The following is a 20,167-nucleotide window of genomic DNA, read 5'->3' as shown; positions in this document are numbered from 1 at the left end:
CTATGTAATGTAAAGTACCGTTTCCTACATATTGTGCCATCATGTTTTTTGCAATATGTCCCATCCTGTTTCCACCACTACGTGTCTCCTTCCCATTTCCCGCTCCTACTCCCACTCCCACTCCCGCTTTCTGCAACGCGTGCCGTCCCATTTTCTATGACGATTTACGTCCCGGTTTTTTATTATAGTATATAGTAAGTGTGCCAATTTTCAGCTTTTTATCTTGAAAATTGTATTAAGTCTTTTTGTCTTGAAAATTGTATCCCATACAATCTTTCACCCCCTTATTGGGGTTAATTTTCAGAAAAATCTGAAACACACATGTATTCATACATATTGTACTTTGTTGTAAACAACCAAAATCCAAATTTTCAAGTCACTAACTTCAATGGTGTAGAACTTTCATATTTACAGATTTCACCCTTTTCACCCCCTTCGGAGTAGAATTTCCAAAAATCCTCTCTTAGTGCTTACCGACATGCCAAATTTCAGGTTCAGCCCAGCAATTTCGGGTGTATGTTGTCTGTCAGTCAGTCAGTCAGTCAGTCAGTCAGTCAGCCAGTCAGTCACTCAGTAACGGAAGAGTTTTATACTGATATATTGATATATTGATACATACTGCGCCCATTATATCTATATCAGACTTTAATCGATAAAAACAATTTGTTTATATTCTGTTTACACCTCTCTACAAAATTTTAAAGTAATCGGCTCCGAGAATTGTTATTTTAATACTTAATTGAAAAATATCGTTTATATTATTAAACTAACATTTGCCCGCGGCGTCGCATGCTTAAATTTCGGTTCTTAAAAGGAATCGAAGTAAAATGAGTTATTCTTTTATCGTGTTTTTTAGTTTAATTCCTTGTTACCCGCAACGTGCCCCATCCCATTACCCGCTTCTCGTAATACGTACCGAACATTTCATGGACCTCTCTTCAAAAATAATAAAGTTTTGCATAAATTTCCACCCCTATTACATTCCCTTAGAGATGCAATTTTCTAAATCTAATCTATGCATTATTTTTATTTACCAATTATAAATTTAAATAAAACATTTCATGTGTCTCACTTCAAAATTAGCAACCCCTATTTCACCCCCATCGGGATGGAATATCAAAATATTTCTTAGCGGTCGTCCTCTAGTCAAAATCTACCTTCTTGTCAAATTTAATCTTCATGGGCCTAATAGTTTTCTGTTTTACGTGAATGAGTGAGTGTTATTCGCTTTTATATATATAGATAATAATACAACCCTTTGAAGTGATGATACCACATTTACGAATAGGTAGGTAACTTTTAAGATAGCGGTCATATGGACAGCCCTTCAGCGATTCAAAGCCGTACGCGAGCGCGGCAATTAAACTTAATCAAGAGATTTGAGCTCCACTGCCGACAATTATGTGCGTGTGGGTGTAGCTAACTCGGTAACCCATATATTAACCACAGGTCACTCTGTACACATTTAAACAGATTTCTACCACGTAGTTATTTTCAGTATTTTTTATTAACATAAGTACTTGAAGCATACGCCGAGTAATGGATGAACCCTTTTCGGATCATGAGGTTTTGGAAGCTAAATATACTTGGGTGCACATAGGGGCATAACAGTCTCAACTACTGTCCACCGGTTATGTAATTGCGAGATTATAGAGGTACACAATGAATAAGTATGTAGGTGTATAGCTTGTTTACTTTCTGATGCGCCATGATTACGTTTAAAATACTCTTACAAAGTTTATTTGTAAAAAAATAAGGCAACATTTCGTATTGTGATTTAGAACACGATGTACCTAAACGTTGGCGACATTATGGCCTCTAAATCCGAACTACATAACTTCCGTGGATGTTTTACAAGGGACACAAATCCTAGGCAACAATAGCATACCCAACAAGGGTTGACTTCAGGCAGACAACCGATTGTAAAATCATAATTTTTAATTATTTTTTACGACACTGGCTTCCTCGTTTTACCCCTAATGCAACCTACGGGCTACGTGGAGTTGAATGTTTATTTTGCATATACAAAATTCAAAATATGAATATGGTTTCATCCGATAGGTAGTTGTTGCGATTGTGTCACCAACATCAAACATACAGTTTATCAATTATAAGCATTAAGTATAGATACTGATGTAAACATATTGAGCGCAAATAGTGGAAAGTTCCTCGACACTCCAGCGACCTAATCTACAGATTAATATTAAATGGAATATTTTTAGGCCTAAACTAATAATAAAGGTTATCGAAACTATATACCCTTGAATTTATTCGACAGGTATAGCAGCACTTTGAAAAGAGTAACGTCACTTTCAAAATATTTGGCTAAGTTACATTTATTTTTTTACCTTAAACTATAAAATTACATACCCTTATTACCTAGATACGATTTCAGACATTGGGTGTGTGTGTAACTATATATTAATACCGAGAATAAATCAGAATACATAGCTACCTCAAATGAATACATAAAAATATGTCTTAGTATACCAGCTGAGTAACTTTAGAAGCAATCTACTGTGCATTTAAGTAAATTGTTTCTTTTCGGTGTGGTGTAGAATATTTTAGTCCGAAAAACTCTCAATATCATATAAGTACTTATATGACAAATCGTATATCAATTTATCTCTAATTAGTCAGTAATTGACTAAAAATACCAGCAGTGCGAGTATAAAATGCTGAGAAAACTGTATACAGTCTGAAACGCTTTAGTCATATTATTTATATACCTACGAGTATATTATTATCTGGGATTTCAAAGTACAATATATTTTATAATATTGTCAATTGTAAAGTTTCTGTTTATATCATTTAATTACATTCACACGCCATAATTCACGTGTTCTGCAACCTGTGGCGTAGCTATCAAAGGACCGTTGCCGTGCATTGAAGTGCCCAAGCTTGTGAGGCCCTAGACCCCTGGCAAACTCTACATGGAATAAGACCGCCCCGTTAATGTCACTATATCTGTTTTTTGTGTCTTTGCGTTTTCTTAATAAACAAAGTTACCTATACCAAACCAAACTAACAAACCATTTATTTCTCTAACACCCATCATTGCATATAATAAAACTTAAACAGCGAATTCGATCATAGTCCCAGATGAATCACAGTTTCATATTCCATAGCCGTAGTTATCTAACTACGCCACTGTTTGCCGCCGTCTGCGTACCTGTCATTGTACCGTTTTATTTACTGTCCTGTGGATAACACTGATAATGATTCGTCTACTAATAATACTTAACTTGATAAATCTTTATTTGCCTCAAGGATCGAAGACATGATTACAAGCAGTAACAGTTAGTTCGCGGTGCGCGTATGTTGACCGATGTTCCGGCTTCGAGAATCTTCGAACTAATGCCGTTGTGCTGTATAAGCAGCAAATTGTTTGAGTTTTTTATTTGACGAATACTCACAAAACTTTTTGTTATCATCGCATTTATTTGTATTCATTAGTTTACTATTCGTGTTTTTTCGTTGTTTTTAATGGAGAAAATGTTGATAAGGACTAGACAGAACGTGCGCAAAACTAGTGTAGCGACGAAAGTCAGAGTGATATTGTTTTTCGGCATACCGACATTATATTTCGTGTATTTGTTAACAATCTCGAAATTGAAATTCTTTGAAGAAATTTTACAAAGTGGTTCAGGTAATTTATTTTATTTTTCTACGGGTAGTCAAAGGTAAATAAATGTAAATCAAAGCTTTTAGATAATACAAAACTTTAAGAAGCTAAGAAAAGATGTAAGTAACTTAGACTTTTTTAGTTTGTTAATGAACACTCAGATTTCACGTTATTATTATTATTATTATATTCTTGTAGACCTATTAAGTAGAATAATAAAAAAAACAGAATTAAAATTATGAATTAATTAGAACTGACATGAAATATCTTAATTTAAAAACACGATTAATGTGCACTTAATATTTCCTATAATAATAATTTCGTATTAAATTTATTATAGGTATTTGGAATAGGTATTACTGTGTACACAGGCATATTACTATGTTCAGCTGTAGAAGTATTACTATATTGCAGAAACAGGGCAGGGGTTTGTGCTTCGGAAACTGCTCGGAATTCTGGAGAATGGGAGAAACTGCACGCCGGCTGCCATCCTGGAGTTCCCTCCCGACGGACTCAGTCGGATGCAGAGACAACAAGCAAGTCTCCACACACATTACTCTTTTTCAAGTGAAAACTTCTTTGGGATTTTGTGGGTGTTCAATGAATTTGATCCTAGTTCAGACAAAGTTTATGTTCTTTTTTATAAAAATTACAAGCGCATTTTATTGTTATTGTCTCCATTATTGTATGTATATGTTGTTATTTTAGGCTTTTCTCTAAAATTAGAAAGATAAACTTTCTGAACTTTGGCAATCGGATTTAATTTTACCTTGATAAATGCGATAAACATATATACCTAGCGTACTGATGTACATACGACATGGCTAATCCGAAAAGAGATTTTTCATGTCATTTTCCCTGCCTGAGCTGACAGACTTTCGCATTTATACCTATTTCCATTTAATCTGTCTGCATTGATAGGAAATGATATTGATAAAATTACAGTTAAAGACCCGAAGTCAAAACTTAGGCTAATATTGCAAGGCGCCCTCGAATAGTTTGTATGAAAACTACATTAGATAATTTTTACTAACGAGTGGGGACGCGGGAAACAATTAGGTATCATATGTCGCGTCTGTCTTTAATGATTTGTAAGCTAACAAGCAATGCGTTACAGGGCTTCATTCTGGTGCACTGCGTCCTGGCCGTATACTGCTTCCTGCTTCTCGGCACGGTGTGCGAACAATACTTCGTGCCGGCGATCGACATGATATGCGACCGTGAGTACCGCGCAAAATGAGGAAGTTTCCTTCCGCGACATTCGCAACAATCCTAAACGTGTAGACACCTCCCTCGCATTTTATGACAAATTCACTGTTGCTTAGTGCTCTGCGCTTAGTGTGATGCGCTGCGAATTGCGAAAGGCAATAAATTTTTGATAAATCATTCCAAATCTGAAAATCCTGATTGCTTTGATATATCCACATACTTAATGTATCCTTGTGATCTTTGTATGAACCTATTACAGGATTAACCATGGAGCCAGACATAGCCGGCGCGACATTTATGGCGGCGGCTAGCTCAAGCCCGGAACTGTTCATCAACTGTGTGGGCACCTTCGTTACCAAGGGCGACTTGGGGGTTGGTGCCGTGGTGGGTTCAGCTGTCTTCAACGTGCTGGCCGTGCCTGCCTGCTGCGCTTTCTTCGCTGGCAGAGTGAGTACCTAACCTGTCACATCTCTCTCATTGAACATCGGAACCCAGGGTTCACATCGTAGGTATCCCTAGTTATCCATTGAATTCAATCTTTAACGACATCAAGCCAGTATTTCTTGGCCACCACCATTTCGTTTCAAAGGTAATGTTGGTTGTATCTCCAGGTGATCAATCTGGACTGGTGGTCCATCTCCCGGGACTGCCTCATGTATGCGGTGGCGGTGGTCACACTCATCCTGACGCTGCTAGATGACCGGGTCTACTGGCATGAGGCCTTGCTGCTCGTTCTCATGTACACCTTGTATATATTGAGTAAGACTTTTTAAACTTCACTTAGCGGCCCGTCCCTGCTTCGCTCGGGAAAAACATTTTGTTGCATTATTGCATTATAATGCATTATTTACCAAAATCTTCCTCAGGAATCACACTATTGGTGAAAACCGCACAAACCCCTTCTGGTTTTTGAGTTTATCGAGTTCATAAAGACAGATATCTATCTAGCTGGATGACTTTCTTATAAGGAGGGGGGGTTATAAGTTTAGCGTGTTTCTATATCTGTATTTCTGTTCGTGTTATGGTATTAGCCAAATGGCTTAAAATTTTAAAAAAGAAAATGTTTGGTTCTTGGTGTCCTCACATTTCTTGGAATCAAAATTGGACACCTTTATTATGTTCTGTGGTACATGATATCCAAAGCGAAGTTAGTGAAAAATTACTTAAGGCTTTTTTTATTCTAAGGTCAGTCAGTAAAGACAGTCACGTTATTTCTTACGTTTTCAGCAATGGTTTTCAACGGTCGCTTGGGTTCTTTCGTGAGAGGTGGCTGCTGTATTTTTAAGAAGCCCAAAATATACACAGAAATCACACCATTACTTATAAAAGGTTTGTTTCATATTGTATTTGAAAATGGGATTAGTAAAATAGGATCCAATAGTTAGCAATTAGCTATTCAATAATTGAAGCACAAAACGCACTACTTTGATAATATATTGTGAACGTTTATAATAATGTTCATTCGATAAGTATTGGGTGTTATTCTTATATCATAAATATATAACTACTACCTCCTTACCTCCTTCCCTAAGATATATTATTTACCCCATGTTATAAATATGTATAAAGACATAAATAAATACTTATACAACACATATATCATCAATCATGTAGCACTTAAAGCAACATATACAAAGTCACAGGCCAGACAACAATCGCATATGTAATTATAACTTATTAGGTAGGTATTACAAGATAGTTACCGTCACGAATAGTAGCGATATTTATCATTCCCTCTGGCATAATGAATAGGTAAGGTGGTACACGATATTCACTTTTTACTTTCTTTGATTTCACATCATTCGAGTCGAATTAACTTATTAATCTTTATGAATTAAAGCAATCAAGTTACAATTATAATTCCTTCTGTGACGACACGATACATAAGTACCTATGTTAATATGTAATGTAATGTGTAATTCTCTAATTATTTAGCAATGTAAAAAGAAATAAATGAAGTGTATAACAAAACGAATGTAAAAAAAATTAAAAAAGCAATCAGTGTTTTGTATCAATAACTACATTTATTTTGTACTGACTGACAATCGACATTAATTGTAAATTATTTATCATCAATATTTAAGTGCCTACATGTGACGAATACGAATAAATGAAACAAAAACGCAATTTGATAACTGATTGATCGCAGCATGCAATTCCGTTTAGTTTTGTTTAAGATAAATATCATACCTAACTAGGTACGATATTTACTTATTATAAAATTATAGAAATAAAGATGTTCAATAGATACATTACATTACTTACATATGAACAGAAAAACAAAATGGTCTGGATGCATTGCGGCACCTGTCAGAAAAGCAAAATGTAGACGCAGCGCAACGCATGAGTCGTGTCAACCACAACCAAAATGATCTGGAGATTGGCATGGAGATGACACGGCGTCACGACTCAACGGGATCTGGTGAGTAGACCCACTGCAATTTTGGGTAAATGTAAGTCAGCCTCACAGAAGCTGGAATCTGGCGAAAATTTCCACAGGACTTTTGAGTTTGTCCACTAAGATACTGGTATCCATGTCCGAGAACAGGTCTGGACCTGTTCTCGGACATAGAACGCAACCTTGTCTTAAATTTATAGGTTACATAGCTGTTGCCCGCGACTTCGTTCGCGTAGCCGAACAATTTTTGGTAAGGAGTCAACATGGATCAATTTGGATACCTATGCAGAAGATGCTCATACGAATGAAATATATATTTCCTATAGTTTAGCTGGACAATTATGACTCTTCTTGAAGTGTTCTAGATCTTCGGTTTTTATACATCAACATGAATTGCTCGGCAGGCTGAACAACTTTTGTTAAGGTGTCATTTGTATATTTTCTATAGTTTCGCTGAACCATCATGGGTCTGCATCAGGTGTTCTAGATTTTCAACTTTTATACCTCAACAGAAAATGCTCATCAGATTGAACAACTTTTATTAGGGCGTCATTTTTATATTTCCTGTAGTTTAGCTGTGCCATCTTGGGTCTGCGTAAGCTATTCCAGATCTTCAATTTTGTTACCTCAATAGAAAATCTCAACTTTTGTTAAGTCGTTATTTCTATATTTCCTATAGTTTAGCCGTACCATCATGGGTCTACATCAGGTGTTCCAGATCTTAAATTTTTATACCTCAACAGGAAATGCTCATCAAGCTGAACAACTTTTGTTAAGGCGTAATTTCTATATTTTCCTATAATTTACTTGTACCATCATTGTTCTCCATCAGGTGTTCCAGTTTTCAAAATCATTTATACCCTATATTTTACCCAGGCTTAATACCTATATAACAAAAAAGTTTCATTCTAATCCGTCCAGTAGTTCCGAAGATTAGCAATGTTCAAAGTGGGCTGTTAGCAGAAGCGCCTCGAATAAATACTTCGCTTGCCTTATTTTCTACATAAGTAGGTATAGTTATAGTTTTAGTACTGCTATATTACCTACGCATCTGAGGACTGCTAATAAGACAAAAAACCTGATATATTTGTAGACGCCAGCAGTGAAAGTTCCGTGTGGTCGTGGCCAGATGAGAAGACTTCGATCGCTAAGAAATTCCTCTGGCTGCTGACGTGGCCGATCAGCCTACTGCTCTGGGTGACCATCCCTGACTGCCGCCGGCACCCCTCACTGTACCCTCTCACCTTCATTATGTGCATCACGTGGATCGGAGGTGTCTCCTACTTGGTCGCTTGGATTATCACTATACTAGGTATGGCTCAACCATAAATGAACTGTCTATGCTGGTTATGGATAACAATTATTTGCAATATTCTTTAGCTGGCAAAGATTGTTTAAAAGTTATGCGTTAAATTTGAATAAATAAAAAGCCTATATATACTCGTATGTACTACTTCAGTTGTCATAAATAAGTACACTATTGTAATTTAATCCTTAAGCTGCAAACTCATTAGATGTATCTATTACATTAAACAAGCAATTTGCGAGAGTAACTCGATACTAGAGCGCATTGAATGTAAACTGCTGTGTTGTTTGCGAATCACATGAATAGGACCGAGCAATTCCCGTTATGAAAAAGTAGGAAGCAGATAATGAGGGACGTCAAATTGCAGGTGACACGTTGAATTTACCGGACAGCATTACCGGACTCACTATTCTGGCCGCAGGCACTAGTCTCCCGGAAGCTGTTTCCAGTGTGCTGGTAACCAAACACGGTAATTGTTTCCGTTACTATCCATCCATCCCTCATCCATGCCAGTTTTGGGTTTAAATTTATTGTTGTTTTGTTTTAACATTACCTCGTAGTTAAAAATTACTTGATCTAATAACAATGAAAAATAAAAACTAGATCAAAATCAGTCCATCTACTCGTATTAGGGAGCTGCAATCTGCAGTCTGATATATAAATACGTAGACTCGTCAAACTTATAACCTTTTTTTATGTCATAAGTCGGGATTTTAGATTATCAGAGATTTTTCCAATAAAAAACTGAGCTTTCTATATCATATAGTCTCATCAGAAACTGGCATGTGAAAATTGATATCACTTCAGCGCTGATCACTGATATAGTCAGCAGCGGCTTTAAACTATAAATTCCTTCGACCGATATTACTACCATAGTTTAAAGTTATATCAATAAAACTTGATATGCAATCGACTATACTTACGATGATCGGCTAGAGTGCTGTTGTACAAAATCGTTTAACTTGTAAACTGTCTCTAAAAATAATACCTACCAAACTGTGCTAAGATAATTAGTCGATTCTAATAATGTCTAAACTTCTATAGCAGATACATACTAGGAATGTCTAAGATCCATACTAAGTATCCATATAAGATCCATAGTAGGTATCTAATTTTGAAGTGCTATTTGTTTAGCTGTTAATCTTCCAAACAAATATAATAAAACAGAAAAATTGCTGCTCGATTCCAGGTAACGGTACGATGGGAATCAGTAATTCCATCGGCTCTAACACCTTCGATATCCTGCTGTGCTTAGGGCTACCTTGGCTAGTGAAAGCATTGTTCTACCCGGGCACGCCTGGCAATCACTATGTAAGTCTGCTTAAACAATAATATATACTTACAAACTCCAAACAAACTTCACTGTCTCTTACTTGTATTGCAAAATAACAGCTTTTTAGCGCTGCCCTTATGCAGCTGCACATAAGGAGTCTCTTAGTGTAACTATACAAAGGTATTATTTGTTTGAAAACGTTTATATCAGGAAATATCTATTAAGAAAATATTAAAATGCTTTGTGTCTCAAAAACATTACATCTATAATCGTAATTTTAGGTAGCAATGAACTCGAGCGGGATATCATATAGCGCTATCTCTCTGCTATCCACGCTGTTCGCGTTGTACGGGACCTTGGCCCTGAACAAGTTTCAACTGGACTGGCGCGTCGGCGTCACCTGTAGCGTGGTCTACGTGGGCTTCGTCATCTTCGCCACGCTCCTCGAGATGAACGTCTTCTTCGTAGTCAATCTCCCGACGTGCTTTCACTGACAAATCGCATGACAGTGATTGGCTGGGAACAAGTTGAGGAGGAGACTTTGGGATTTCGTCTCTATAGTGGCAGTATCGCGTGGGCGTGAGCTGACGACGCGATCAAAATCATAACAACAAATTATATTAGGAAGATTTTATATTTGATGTTAGTACTATATATAAGTGTGTATTACTTGTCCCACTTTTGAGCAAAAGCCTCCTCTCTCTCTTTCCACCAGTTCAATCAGTCGAATGCCCTAAGCTCATCCGACCATCTAGCATAATATATTATTATGTTATAAAAATTATTTGATTCATGTGGAACATTTGCTGTTTACTTAATTTCGCATGTAGCCAGTTAATAACTGTTTTAAAGTGATAGAATTCGTTGAGACCCAGGGCATAAACGAAATAGATAATTATAGGTACTTATAAAACAGAAATGGTTATATCAGTGAAAGACTCACACCAATGTCCACGAATTTTGCTATGTAGTAAAATTCGTGGACATTGATGACAAAAATAATGTGGTGTCATGCTTTTTAGTAGGTATATGCTTAGATTACAGAAAGAAAAATATTGTCGGACTGCTACAATTTTTGTGTATTATGTTCACATTCTTTAACAGTGTATTTCAACAGTTATTGTCTAATTAAAATATATCATTTCCCATACAATATAAAGACCAATGTTAGTCAATGTAAGTACTTAATTATACATCACATTATCGAATACCCACTGTCATCGTCATCAGTATTATTACGTTTATCATTAATGTATTTTACATCTCTCATGTTCGGTAAGTAGGTACTTATTACCCCCAAATGGGGCTTATAAGTGACCAATTAGCGCTCTAGAGTAATAATGTAGCTAGAAAGGCTATTTAAAAAAAAAGCGCTTCACTCTTTCAAAAGGTTCGCGTACATCTAACCATCATAATGGCAATAGACATCATGCATTCAGCCCAATGGCCAAAGAGGTCGCTTCACTATTCAGCCTAGTCTTCGTAAGAATATAATAGCATGGATTTATTAAGTACTTCGTACAACGGTGTACCTACTAATTCTAATAAGGTATCGAACAGCGAAGCTCAATTTCGTTGTAGAAAAAAAAATTAAATGTTATTTACTTGGTTCTTTTTAATGAAAAAAGGCGAGAATAGAAAAGTTTTACTTTAAATACCTATTGTTTGTTTTTGGGATTTTTTTATAATACGTGCTAATTAGGAAAAAGCAATTCTTGTAATGCCGATTTTTTTCTACTTACCTCACAATAGAGATGTAAAGCAGAGTAGTTAGCTCGGGTGTAAGCATCAATTGCACCCTCGAACTATATAGGTCGGGCTAATCTACTATTAAACAGAAGATTAATACAAAACTATATAAGATAAATACGGTGACAACAAATCAACATTATTAAGTCGACAAATGTTATTAATCGACTGCTTAATAGAAACTTAATTGTCAAGGTCTGATAGAAATAGGATTTCATTAGGAAGCAAATAAAATTTAAGATTTAGATAGGTACCTACGTAAATACGTTTAATAATACGTACGCATTATTAAACGTATTTTGTGCAATAAAAATATAATTTTAATGTATTTTTTATGTTATAAAACTTTTAACAATCACATGCTTATTTTAATAAAATATATTCTTTTAATATTGGGAATGAATTACTAATTGCCCTATACCTACTTGCAAAAGCATCATCATACAATTTTGAGTAATGTATTGTATTTCGTATTTAGGTTGAAATTATAACTTGACGTTCCATTTTTTTTTCAAATTTGCGTAAGTTTAAGCTATACGTAGTTTATATAAATTAAATGGTAAGTATTAAATATATTACATATATACAATATCTTTTAATTCCTGATATCGTAGACTTAATCCATACATATTATATTTAAAAAAAAAACCCTGTTGAGTCGTGTCTGTATGAACGCGATAAACTATCAGTAATACCTACCTAAGGAAGTTTTAGGTGTATTATATTATAGTTTCACACGAGCGAAGCCGGCGCGGACCGCTTTTCAATATCCTAGTAGGTATGTTAACTTGTAGACAGGCAGATAATAATGTGAGTCTATATGATAATCACAAAATATTTTTGTTTTGAGTTACAACCCTTAAGAATCAATCAAATCGGAGCATTTTTTTCTCTAACCTTTAAAACAAACATAACCGATATCTTCCCATAAACTTTCCCGAACACTGCACTCGCAAAGCTACAGTGCAATAAAAACCCTTCATTGTATCTCTAGAGACGCTCTATATCGACAGCGTAATTGAATTTATCAAGTATTGAGATCTAGATACCATTTAAATTACTATCTATGTAAGTATTATGTAAGAACCATGATCTAGAATATTTTTGGAAAACTGTCATTGGTTATATTTACGACTAGCTGATGACCGCAATTTCATTCACAGATTTATCTTTACTATAAGCAGTCATCCAGGCACATAGTGGAGCCAAGCGATGGTCACAAAATAAAAATTAAATTAAAAAAGAATTAAAAAGTAATAATTTTCTTTTAAATTATTTTAAAGAAAAATTTTAACCATCAACTTATAACCTCATTATACACAATTAAAACCATAAAAGACCATAAAAGCTTGTCGCGAGGTTTAGGTAGTTGGGTAAATTAACTAGTAGGTACCTATTTAATTTATTAAAATACTTTGCGTAAGTAACGCCAACCTCGCGATAAGCTTTTATGGTCATATACCTAAATTGTGTATAAGTTGATAGTTAAAATTTTAAAGGTAAATTTTATTTTCATCTTTTTGGAGCTTTTAAGTAAAAGCTTTTTTATGGTTTTTTTTCTTTTAATTTATTTTTCAATTTTTAGTTATCGCTGACTAGGTTTCTAAATATATATAAAGCCCTTTCATTTTATACCCATATTGTAGGGGTGCATAAAAAAGGACTATTCCGCCATCTTGGATGTTCCGCCATATTGTATTTTGAATGACATTACATTATTTTTCGAGTAAGGTACTCTCAACAAGCTCTTTCATTTTATATCCATATTGTACAAGTGCATAAAAAATAACTATTCTGCCATCTTGAATATTCCAAGACACTTAATTTAGAATGACGTCACATTATTTTTCGATTTAATCTCAGCAAGCCTTTTCGTTTGATACCCATATTGTAGAAATGCATTAAAAATAACTCATCAGCCATTTTGAATGGTCCACCATATTGGATTTAGAATGACGTCACATAGCTTATCGTGTATTTGTCATACGTAAACTAAACGTGTATACAAAATTTCGCTCAATCAGTCCACCCGAACATACATACATACATACAAATTTTGACTAAGCATGTTGCAGATTTCTTTATGTAAACGTTTTGACGAAGCTTCTTGCGGATTTTACTGTTATATATTTTGACGAAGCTTGTGACGGTCACATACATACATATAAATAGAAGTCTGACTATAATAGGTATGTCATGATCAAGATACTTGTGTTTAACTGGTATAAATGATTCGTTGTCGACATTTTTATTTCAATTTACCATGTCTGTTATGTTAGTAAGGCATCTGAACACTGCAACAATTTGTATAATAGTTATTTTTCTATAATATTCTGCATCTACCAGTCGAAAACATCATATACATCAACTAGAAGAATTAAAAGCAATCTTGAGTGAACACAAATGAACTGCAAAAAATCTGCATAAAATTTAGACACCTACGTAACGTAATACACCACCATACATGTTCGTGACGAATGCGACACCGAGTCACCATAATAATTGCATAACAAGAACTTATGAATGGCATAAAAAATTGGACTTCGTCATAACGCATAAGACGTTCAACTTTTCCATTTCGCTGCATCAAGTGTAAAAAATCAGACAATACATAATTGGTATGAGCAATTAGAATTAACACACGCGAACGCACTTGTACAACTCATACTTCATTCTAGAATGTTGGTAGCTTGAGATCGGTTCATAATATTTTTTTAAATTAAAAAAAATAATAATAGTGTAATGTATGTACTTAAAAACTGCTACTTACTCTGCCATGAAAACACTACGAGCTCATTACGTCTACAAGATTAGCAAAAATGAATAAAGAGAATAAAACGAAGTTCCTTATATAACGGTTCTATTTACATTACATTTACAATGATTAAATTAACAGGTAGATTAGGTACTTAACTAAGCAGAACGTAACGATAGCACACAAGAGATGACAATATTTTCACACACATTGTATCATTGTTCAATGTAGTTAGTAAACTACATTGCAGTTTTTGCACCACATAATTCGTGTCATCGACGTTGCTACAGTTCTAAGATCGTATTGTAAGTCATAGTATAGTACATATTATAACGAAAGAAAATCTATTATCACAGTGTTCGAGAGTATTTAAAGACTATCTCGGAATAATCGCGTTAATTAATCTTTGTAACAGGCTTGGCCGCGCAGTCGTCGGGTACATAGTCGGTATGGGATGCATACAGAATTTGAACGGTCTTTGAGATTTAGCCTGCATCACAAAGGGATACGGATGTTTTAGTAACGGAGAGACAGAAGTGCCCACCAAGTTGATAGGTTTCGAAAACTTCATCGGCTGCGTTTTTATAAGATCATTTTGGCTCTCTCCGCCTAGCAGAATGACTGGGATGTTTGTGGATTTGAACAGTTTCGGCGGAAAGGGCGAAGGCCGGGGTGTCGTGGATGTTTCTATCATTTCGTGGAACACGGAGTCATCGTAATCCCTACTGCTTTCGTCGACGAGCGGAGATATAAACACGACTTGTCTGAGGCTGTTGATATCTTGCACCAGCTTGGCGTGTTCCTTGACTATTTCCTTGCCCCCCGGGAACAGAAGGTCAATTCGCCGGGATAGAAATTCATTCTTATTTAGTAACGGATTCTGTGGATATATATTCGCACTCATCGTAATTTTACTGGGATTTTTTCGTGAGCGCCACCCTGTACGAAAGGAAATATCTAGTTATACCGTATTAATTTTACTTTTGAAAAAACTACGTATGTTAATGAAATATATTTTACCATCATTAAAAGAGCGCCCAAACCTTTGCGATGTCATCGCTGGGACGTCATAACAGTCGATCTGAAACAAAAAAAATGCTAACAAGAATCCTGAACCAGACCTGACCTAAATTTAATGAACCTAACCTGAATTTAATATTTATTTTTATATGTATATACGCTGAGCTAATCGGATGTATGCAGACTGTGTATACCTGACATAATGAAAATCAAATTAGTCGCTTCGATTTATGTCAGCGCAGTAGGATTTCGCAAAAGCTCTAATTAACTTTATTGGTGTACACAGTGGCGGGTTTTATGGGCTGCAAAAACTAAACCGTAGGTTGTGTACATACCTAACCATTTTTACTTTATAGTTATACCAATACTGAAAAATCTGATATATGAAAACAATAACAGTATGTACACAAATCATGTAAGTTAAAATTTCGCAAACTAGGGTACCGAAACAGAAATGTAGAGGACAGAAGAGGTAAATAAAGCGGTCAAGTGTGAGTCGGACTAACCCATAAAGGGTTCCGTATTGCGGTTTACGATTTGTTTTGCGAAAAATATTTGCGGTTCACATCATGATGTCGAAACTTGATGATGTCGAATCTATGTATTCTACATAGATTTATCAAGTTTCGACAGTATAGTTCTTATAGTTTCGGAAAAAAAAGTGTGACATACGGACGGACGGACAGACAGATATGACGAATCGGAACGGAACCCTAAAATCGTAGCCAGTCTTCATGATGCATGAAGATCTTAAGATGAATATGACTAAGACAAAAATTATGTCAAAAACATCTTGTAACACGAGCACTGTTCATGGTGAGAGGTGTCGAGTACAAATATACCTTGTTTAACCTTTGACAAAAACTAAGATATACCTACATAAAGATAATGATCGATGTATTTCCATTCGGTAAACTAGCAGACATTTCTATTTTGATTATTAACATTTGAGAAGTAGGTACCTAGTTAAAGTTTTAAAACCTGCCACTTCAACCAGTGTCAAAAATATTTTAGACTAACTTTTTATGAATTTTTGCCTTATACCGGTTACTAGGCAGGATTAAGAATTTGTAAGTACAATTTATTAGTAGGTACTTACTTCCAAAATAAAACTGAAGTTATACAAAAATAATCTTAATGCACTGCTTGTAAATCAATAAAGTGTATGTATTAAAAAATATGTATAATGGATTTAGCGTACCGCAAAGTTTTTATTTCTTAGTCATTTATATTTCAATAGTTATTGAAATGTAGTTATTTTTACCAATATATACCTACTTATAAAATATTTAATATATATTTATAGTTGTTTCTACAAACTTAACAATAGTAAATGCAAAAGAATGTCTTTACACAATGTTTGTTCAATAGTTTCATCTTTATCGTTGAAAATGAAAAGAAATGAATGTCATTTAACAGTATCGTTATAGTTAACTAGTTAATTGATTAAAGTGGTGTTGGCGTGACTGCTAATTAGCACGGCTCGTCTGAGCTTCCTGAACCATCACTCGCCTATCATTGTTTCATCAAAAAACTTTAACGCTTAATTATCTACATATCACTTCCGTATTAAATGCAAATGCATTATGACCAATAGTTGATAAACGTTATCATGTGATAAATACTCACAAATCATTAAGTTCTCACGCAAATAGTCTACATTGTACGAGTATTTATTTTCTGGAATAATAAACAATCTCCAGCTATCCTCACTGCAAAGTAGGCAGAAGAGAGACGTATAACACTTTAAATACATGTGTATATAAAAACAACATCCAATGGTATCTAAGTGGAGACATATGTTCTTTTTATCGAACACAGAAAGTGCCAACTCAGCTTATCACGCCACTCAGTTTTTCCTATTGCCCGTTGCACAGACCAACACTTATTCCCAAGTAGGGGATGTAAGCAGAGAATCGCCAAGAAACATAACTCCCTACTACTTTTTAGTTGAAGATTTAAAGAGGGAGGCAAACGACTTTGTTGCCTTTGCCACTAAAGTTATTGTCTTTTTCGTTCCACTTATAGACACCAACAAGAAAATAAAGCATAAAACTATTATTCTGTACAACCGCAACTCAATATATCTGCAACAAATTATTCGAAAAAAAATGGATGTAATAAACAGACACGGACACAATTAAAAACCGTATTAAATAGATATCAGAGAAAGACTAAGACAGTAAACAACTGACCATTCAGCGTTTTCTTGTGTTCCTATAATTTTGTACGATAGTAATCTAATCATGCCTAACCCTAATCATTATTGCCAAAGACTGAAAATAACTTTTTAATAAACATATTTATATATAAAAATAAAAGTAAAAAATAGATTTCGCAAGCATGAAATTACATGTTATGTGACTATCAATAATACCTGGGATGGCATAAAGCGTTTCTGGGTGAAAAATCTGAAGTCTATGGTGGCGGCCACGAGCACCACAGCGCCGACTTGCCATACTGTCGCCCACAGCCACATCTTTTCACTACTGACACATGCACGCTTTTGCCAACGCCGCCGGCTGGTCTTCCACCACTATCGTACTCCCCACATATTCTGTTCCTTCCTTCATAACTGTAGCGTGATTGTCAGCAGTCCGTTTAAATAAAACAGGGAAATCGTAATCGTAAAATCGGATTGCTGCGATTCTTGACGGTTATTTCGATACATAAATCTTCGTATTCATATAGATTATTAGGTACTTTTCAGATTTCTTGTAAGCAAAGATAGATTTAACTTAATTTTTAAGAAGTTGTAAAATCAATAAAAAAAAACATGTCAAAATTATGAATATAACACTAAACAAATGTAAATAAAGTATATCTATCGTCGTTTTATACGTCGTTACATATAGTTACTTATTTTGTGTTAATTAATGTGAAATTGATATTTAAATAAATGTTGCAAATTATAGAAGAAAATAAAACTTAAACATCAAGGATGTAAGTAATAAAAATAAAAATCGGAATACTTTCTAATTCGATAATTTATTTTACCAACAAAAGGACAGAAAAAAAATAATATTAAAAAAAATATTTTCATTATATTCTGATATTCTGGTTGAATAGGTAAAATTCAAATCTGTGTCCTACTATTTATGTTCAAATAGATAATTAAATTGTTTACAAAGTCAAGCAATTAACCATCAATTAAAACATTCATCATGGTAAGGTAGCTTTATTACAAATACTTAAAACTAGGTACGCAATATTTACATTAAAATATTACAAATAATTTTGAATACAATCCTCAAACTATTAGAAGGTTCAAACCTAATTAGCTTGACAATAACTAGGCTTTTTAACATTCATAAAAAGAAGAAGCTTCTTTTTAAAGAAGAGGATTTTAAGAATCTAGTTATATTAATAAATATTTCCATGCACCACAGTTACATATAAAATAGAGAAAGAAATCTTTTAGGAATGTGGCTATGTAAGCCGTCGACTAACTAGCCGTAGACTATTCAGTATATTTAGGTCAATATAATCCCATCAAAACCACAAACTGTGCGCAGTATATCTTAAGCGATTTTCTATACTTTGCTAATCGTTTTACATGCTCAATGCTCATTCTATCTCTTTCCAACGTGGCTGCTCGCTTACAGTTCACATGACCGGATATGGGCGCGGCCCATACTCCGTCGTTCCCGGTTACGATGCAGCGCATTGCCGCTCCGTTGTTTTCCATAGGTTTTGACATCGACGTGCGACGACGTCGAAAGTCCATACAATCACCCTAGGCTGTACCGGAGAATTATTTATTGCACGATCCCGCTTCAGCAGCCCAAATTAAGTTCATTGAAAAGAGTTTTAGAGCGTCATTTGAAGAGATACTTACAGCACATACAAAAAGTTTTCCTTGATAACTATCACAGCTTAGTCAAAATAAGATTTTAGCAGAAATCATTAAGGAATTCAAAAATAAATCAGTAACGGGCAATTATTAATGGGCTTGATCGATCTATTTTGCCAAAGTAAAATATATCTTCTATAAAGACGCTTCATGTTCCCTTTTCAAATATCACTATTCGCGAATGGGAGCGATGTTGAAGCGATGTCGTATAATGCAGAGTGACATGATTGGAGCCGGCTTCAGTGAGCTGTTATTCTCCTATGTAGTGGCAATGTATTGCATAAAATCGTGAAATATACATTTGAACATTACTTCACGTTATTTATAATCCAATTTTCCTGTATTTTATTACTTCACACTTTGAATTTTACACTAAGTAATAGTAAATTGTTACCTAAGATATAACAAAATGTTATTAAAAAAAATATTTATATTATCAACATTTTGTTATATCTTGCAGGTATATATTTTACGCGTTAATTCACTTCGTTAGAACATTCGAATGGGCATTGGATATGTAACCAAAATTACAACAAATTGTTAATCATCCTGCATTAAGTTTTTAATATTTGAAAGAAGAAGGGAATCCGCTAATCAGTGAATTATGTATATCCAAATTTGTATTAATGAAAAATATTGGACATACAATTATTTCTCACGTTAGTTTTAATCAACATTTTTATCAATAATTTAATCCTTGGAAAGTGGTATATGGAGTTTGTTATGTTTGACTCCATATGAATTGTAATTATATGCCAATATTGTGTTGATTGTAAGAACTAAAATTAAAGCGAAAAATATTAAGCTACAGGACGTTGGCCGTTTTAGCTAGTTTATTTTGCAAGTTGAGATTTTTATGCTGGAACATTTTAGAAAATAGACCTCTTGACACTGGACCTTAAGACACTATTTATTGTGAGACTGGGCGTTACAGGACACTGAACTCTAACACATTAGACATTGTAAGAGACTAGACATT

At 34.6% G+C, this 20,167-nt stretch overlaps 2 protein-coding genes across 3 annotated transcripts; one reads left to right on the top strand and one right to left on the bottom strand.

Moving 5' to 3' along the window:
• The first annotated feature begins 3,201 nt into the window (after positions 1 to 3,201).
• LOC128683059 (probable sodium/potassium/calcium exchanger CG1090) lies at positions 3,202 to 12,131 on the top strand. Of its 2 annotated transcripts, none has more exons than XM_053768265.1 (11): positions 3,202 to 3,649; positions 4,040 to 4,161; positions 4,743 to 4,845; positions 5,094 to 5,281; positions 5,446 to 5,593; positions 6,062 to 6,163; positions 7,110 to 7,256; positions 8,326 to 8,505; positions 8,906 to 9,007; positions 9,728 to 9,849; positions 10,093 to 12,131. In XM_053768265.1, exons 1-11 carry the CDS (start codon positions 3,487 to 3,489, stop codon positions 10,303 to 10,305), a joined length of 1,590 nt encoding a protein of 529 aa, XP_053624240.1. In that variant the 5' UTR covers positions 3,202 to 3,486; the 3' UTR covers positions 10,306 to 12,131. The 2 variants fall into 2 exon arrangements, with proteins under 2 accessions (XP_053624240.1, XP_053624239.1); XM_053768264.2 differs by having other exon boundaries at positions 3,208 to 3,649; positions 8,326 to 8,544; positions 10,093 to 12,129.
• A 769-nt stretch (positions 12,132 to 12,900) lies between these two features.
• On the bottom strand, positions 12,901 to 17,912 carry LOC128683291 (uncharacterized). The gene is made up of 3 exons (XM_053768743.2): positions 17,713 to 17,912; positions 15,336 to 15,396; positions 12,901 to 15,254 (listed from the first exon to the last, which is right to left on the bottom strand). The coding sequence occupies exons 1-3, from the start codon at positions 17,812 to 17,814 to the stop codon at positions 14,692 to 14,694; spliced, it is 726 nt and encodes a 241-aa protein (XP_053624718.1). The 5' UTR covers positions 17,815 to 17,912; the 3' UTR covers positions 12,901 to 14,691.
• Between the last annotated feature and the right edge of the window lie 2,255 nt (positions 17,913 to 20,167).

This window comes from Plodia interpunctella, chromosome Z (assembly GCF_027563975.2).
Source record: "Plodia interpunctella isolate USDA-ARS_2022_Savannah chromosome Z, ilPloInte3.2, whole genome shotgun sequence".
NCBI lineage: Eukaryota > Metazoa > Arthropoda > Insecta > Lepidoptera > Pyralidae > Plodia > Plodia interpunctella.
Note: the sequence above shows the minus strand (reverse complement) of the source record. Positions and strands in the feature narration are given on the sequence as shown.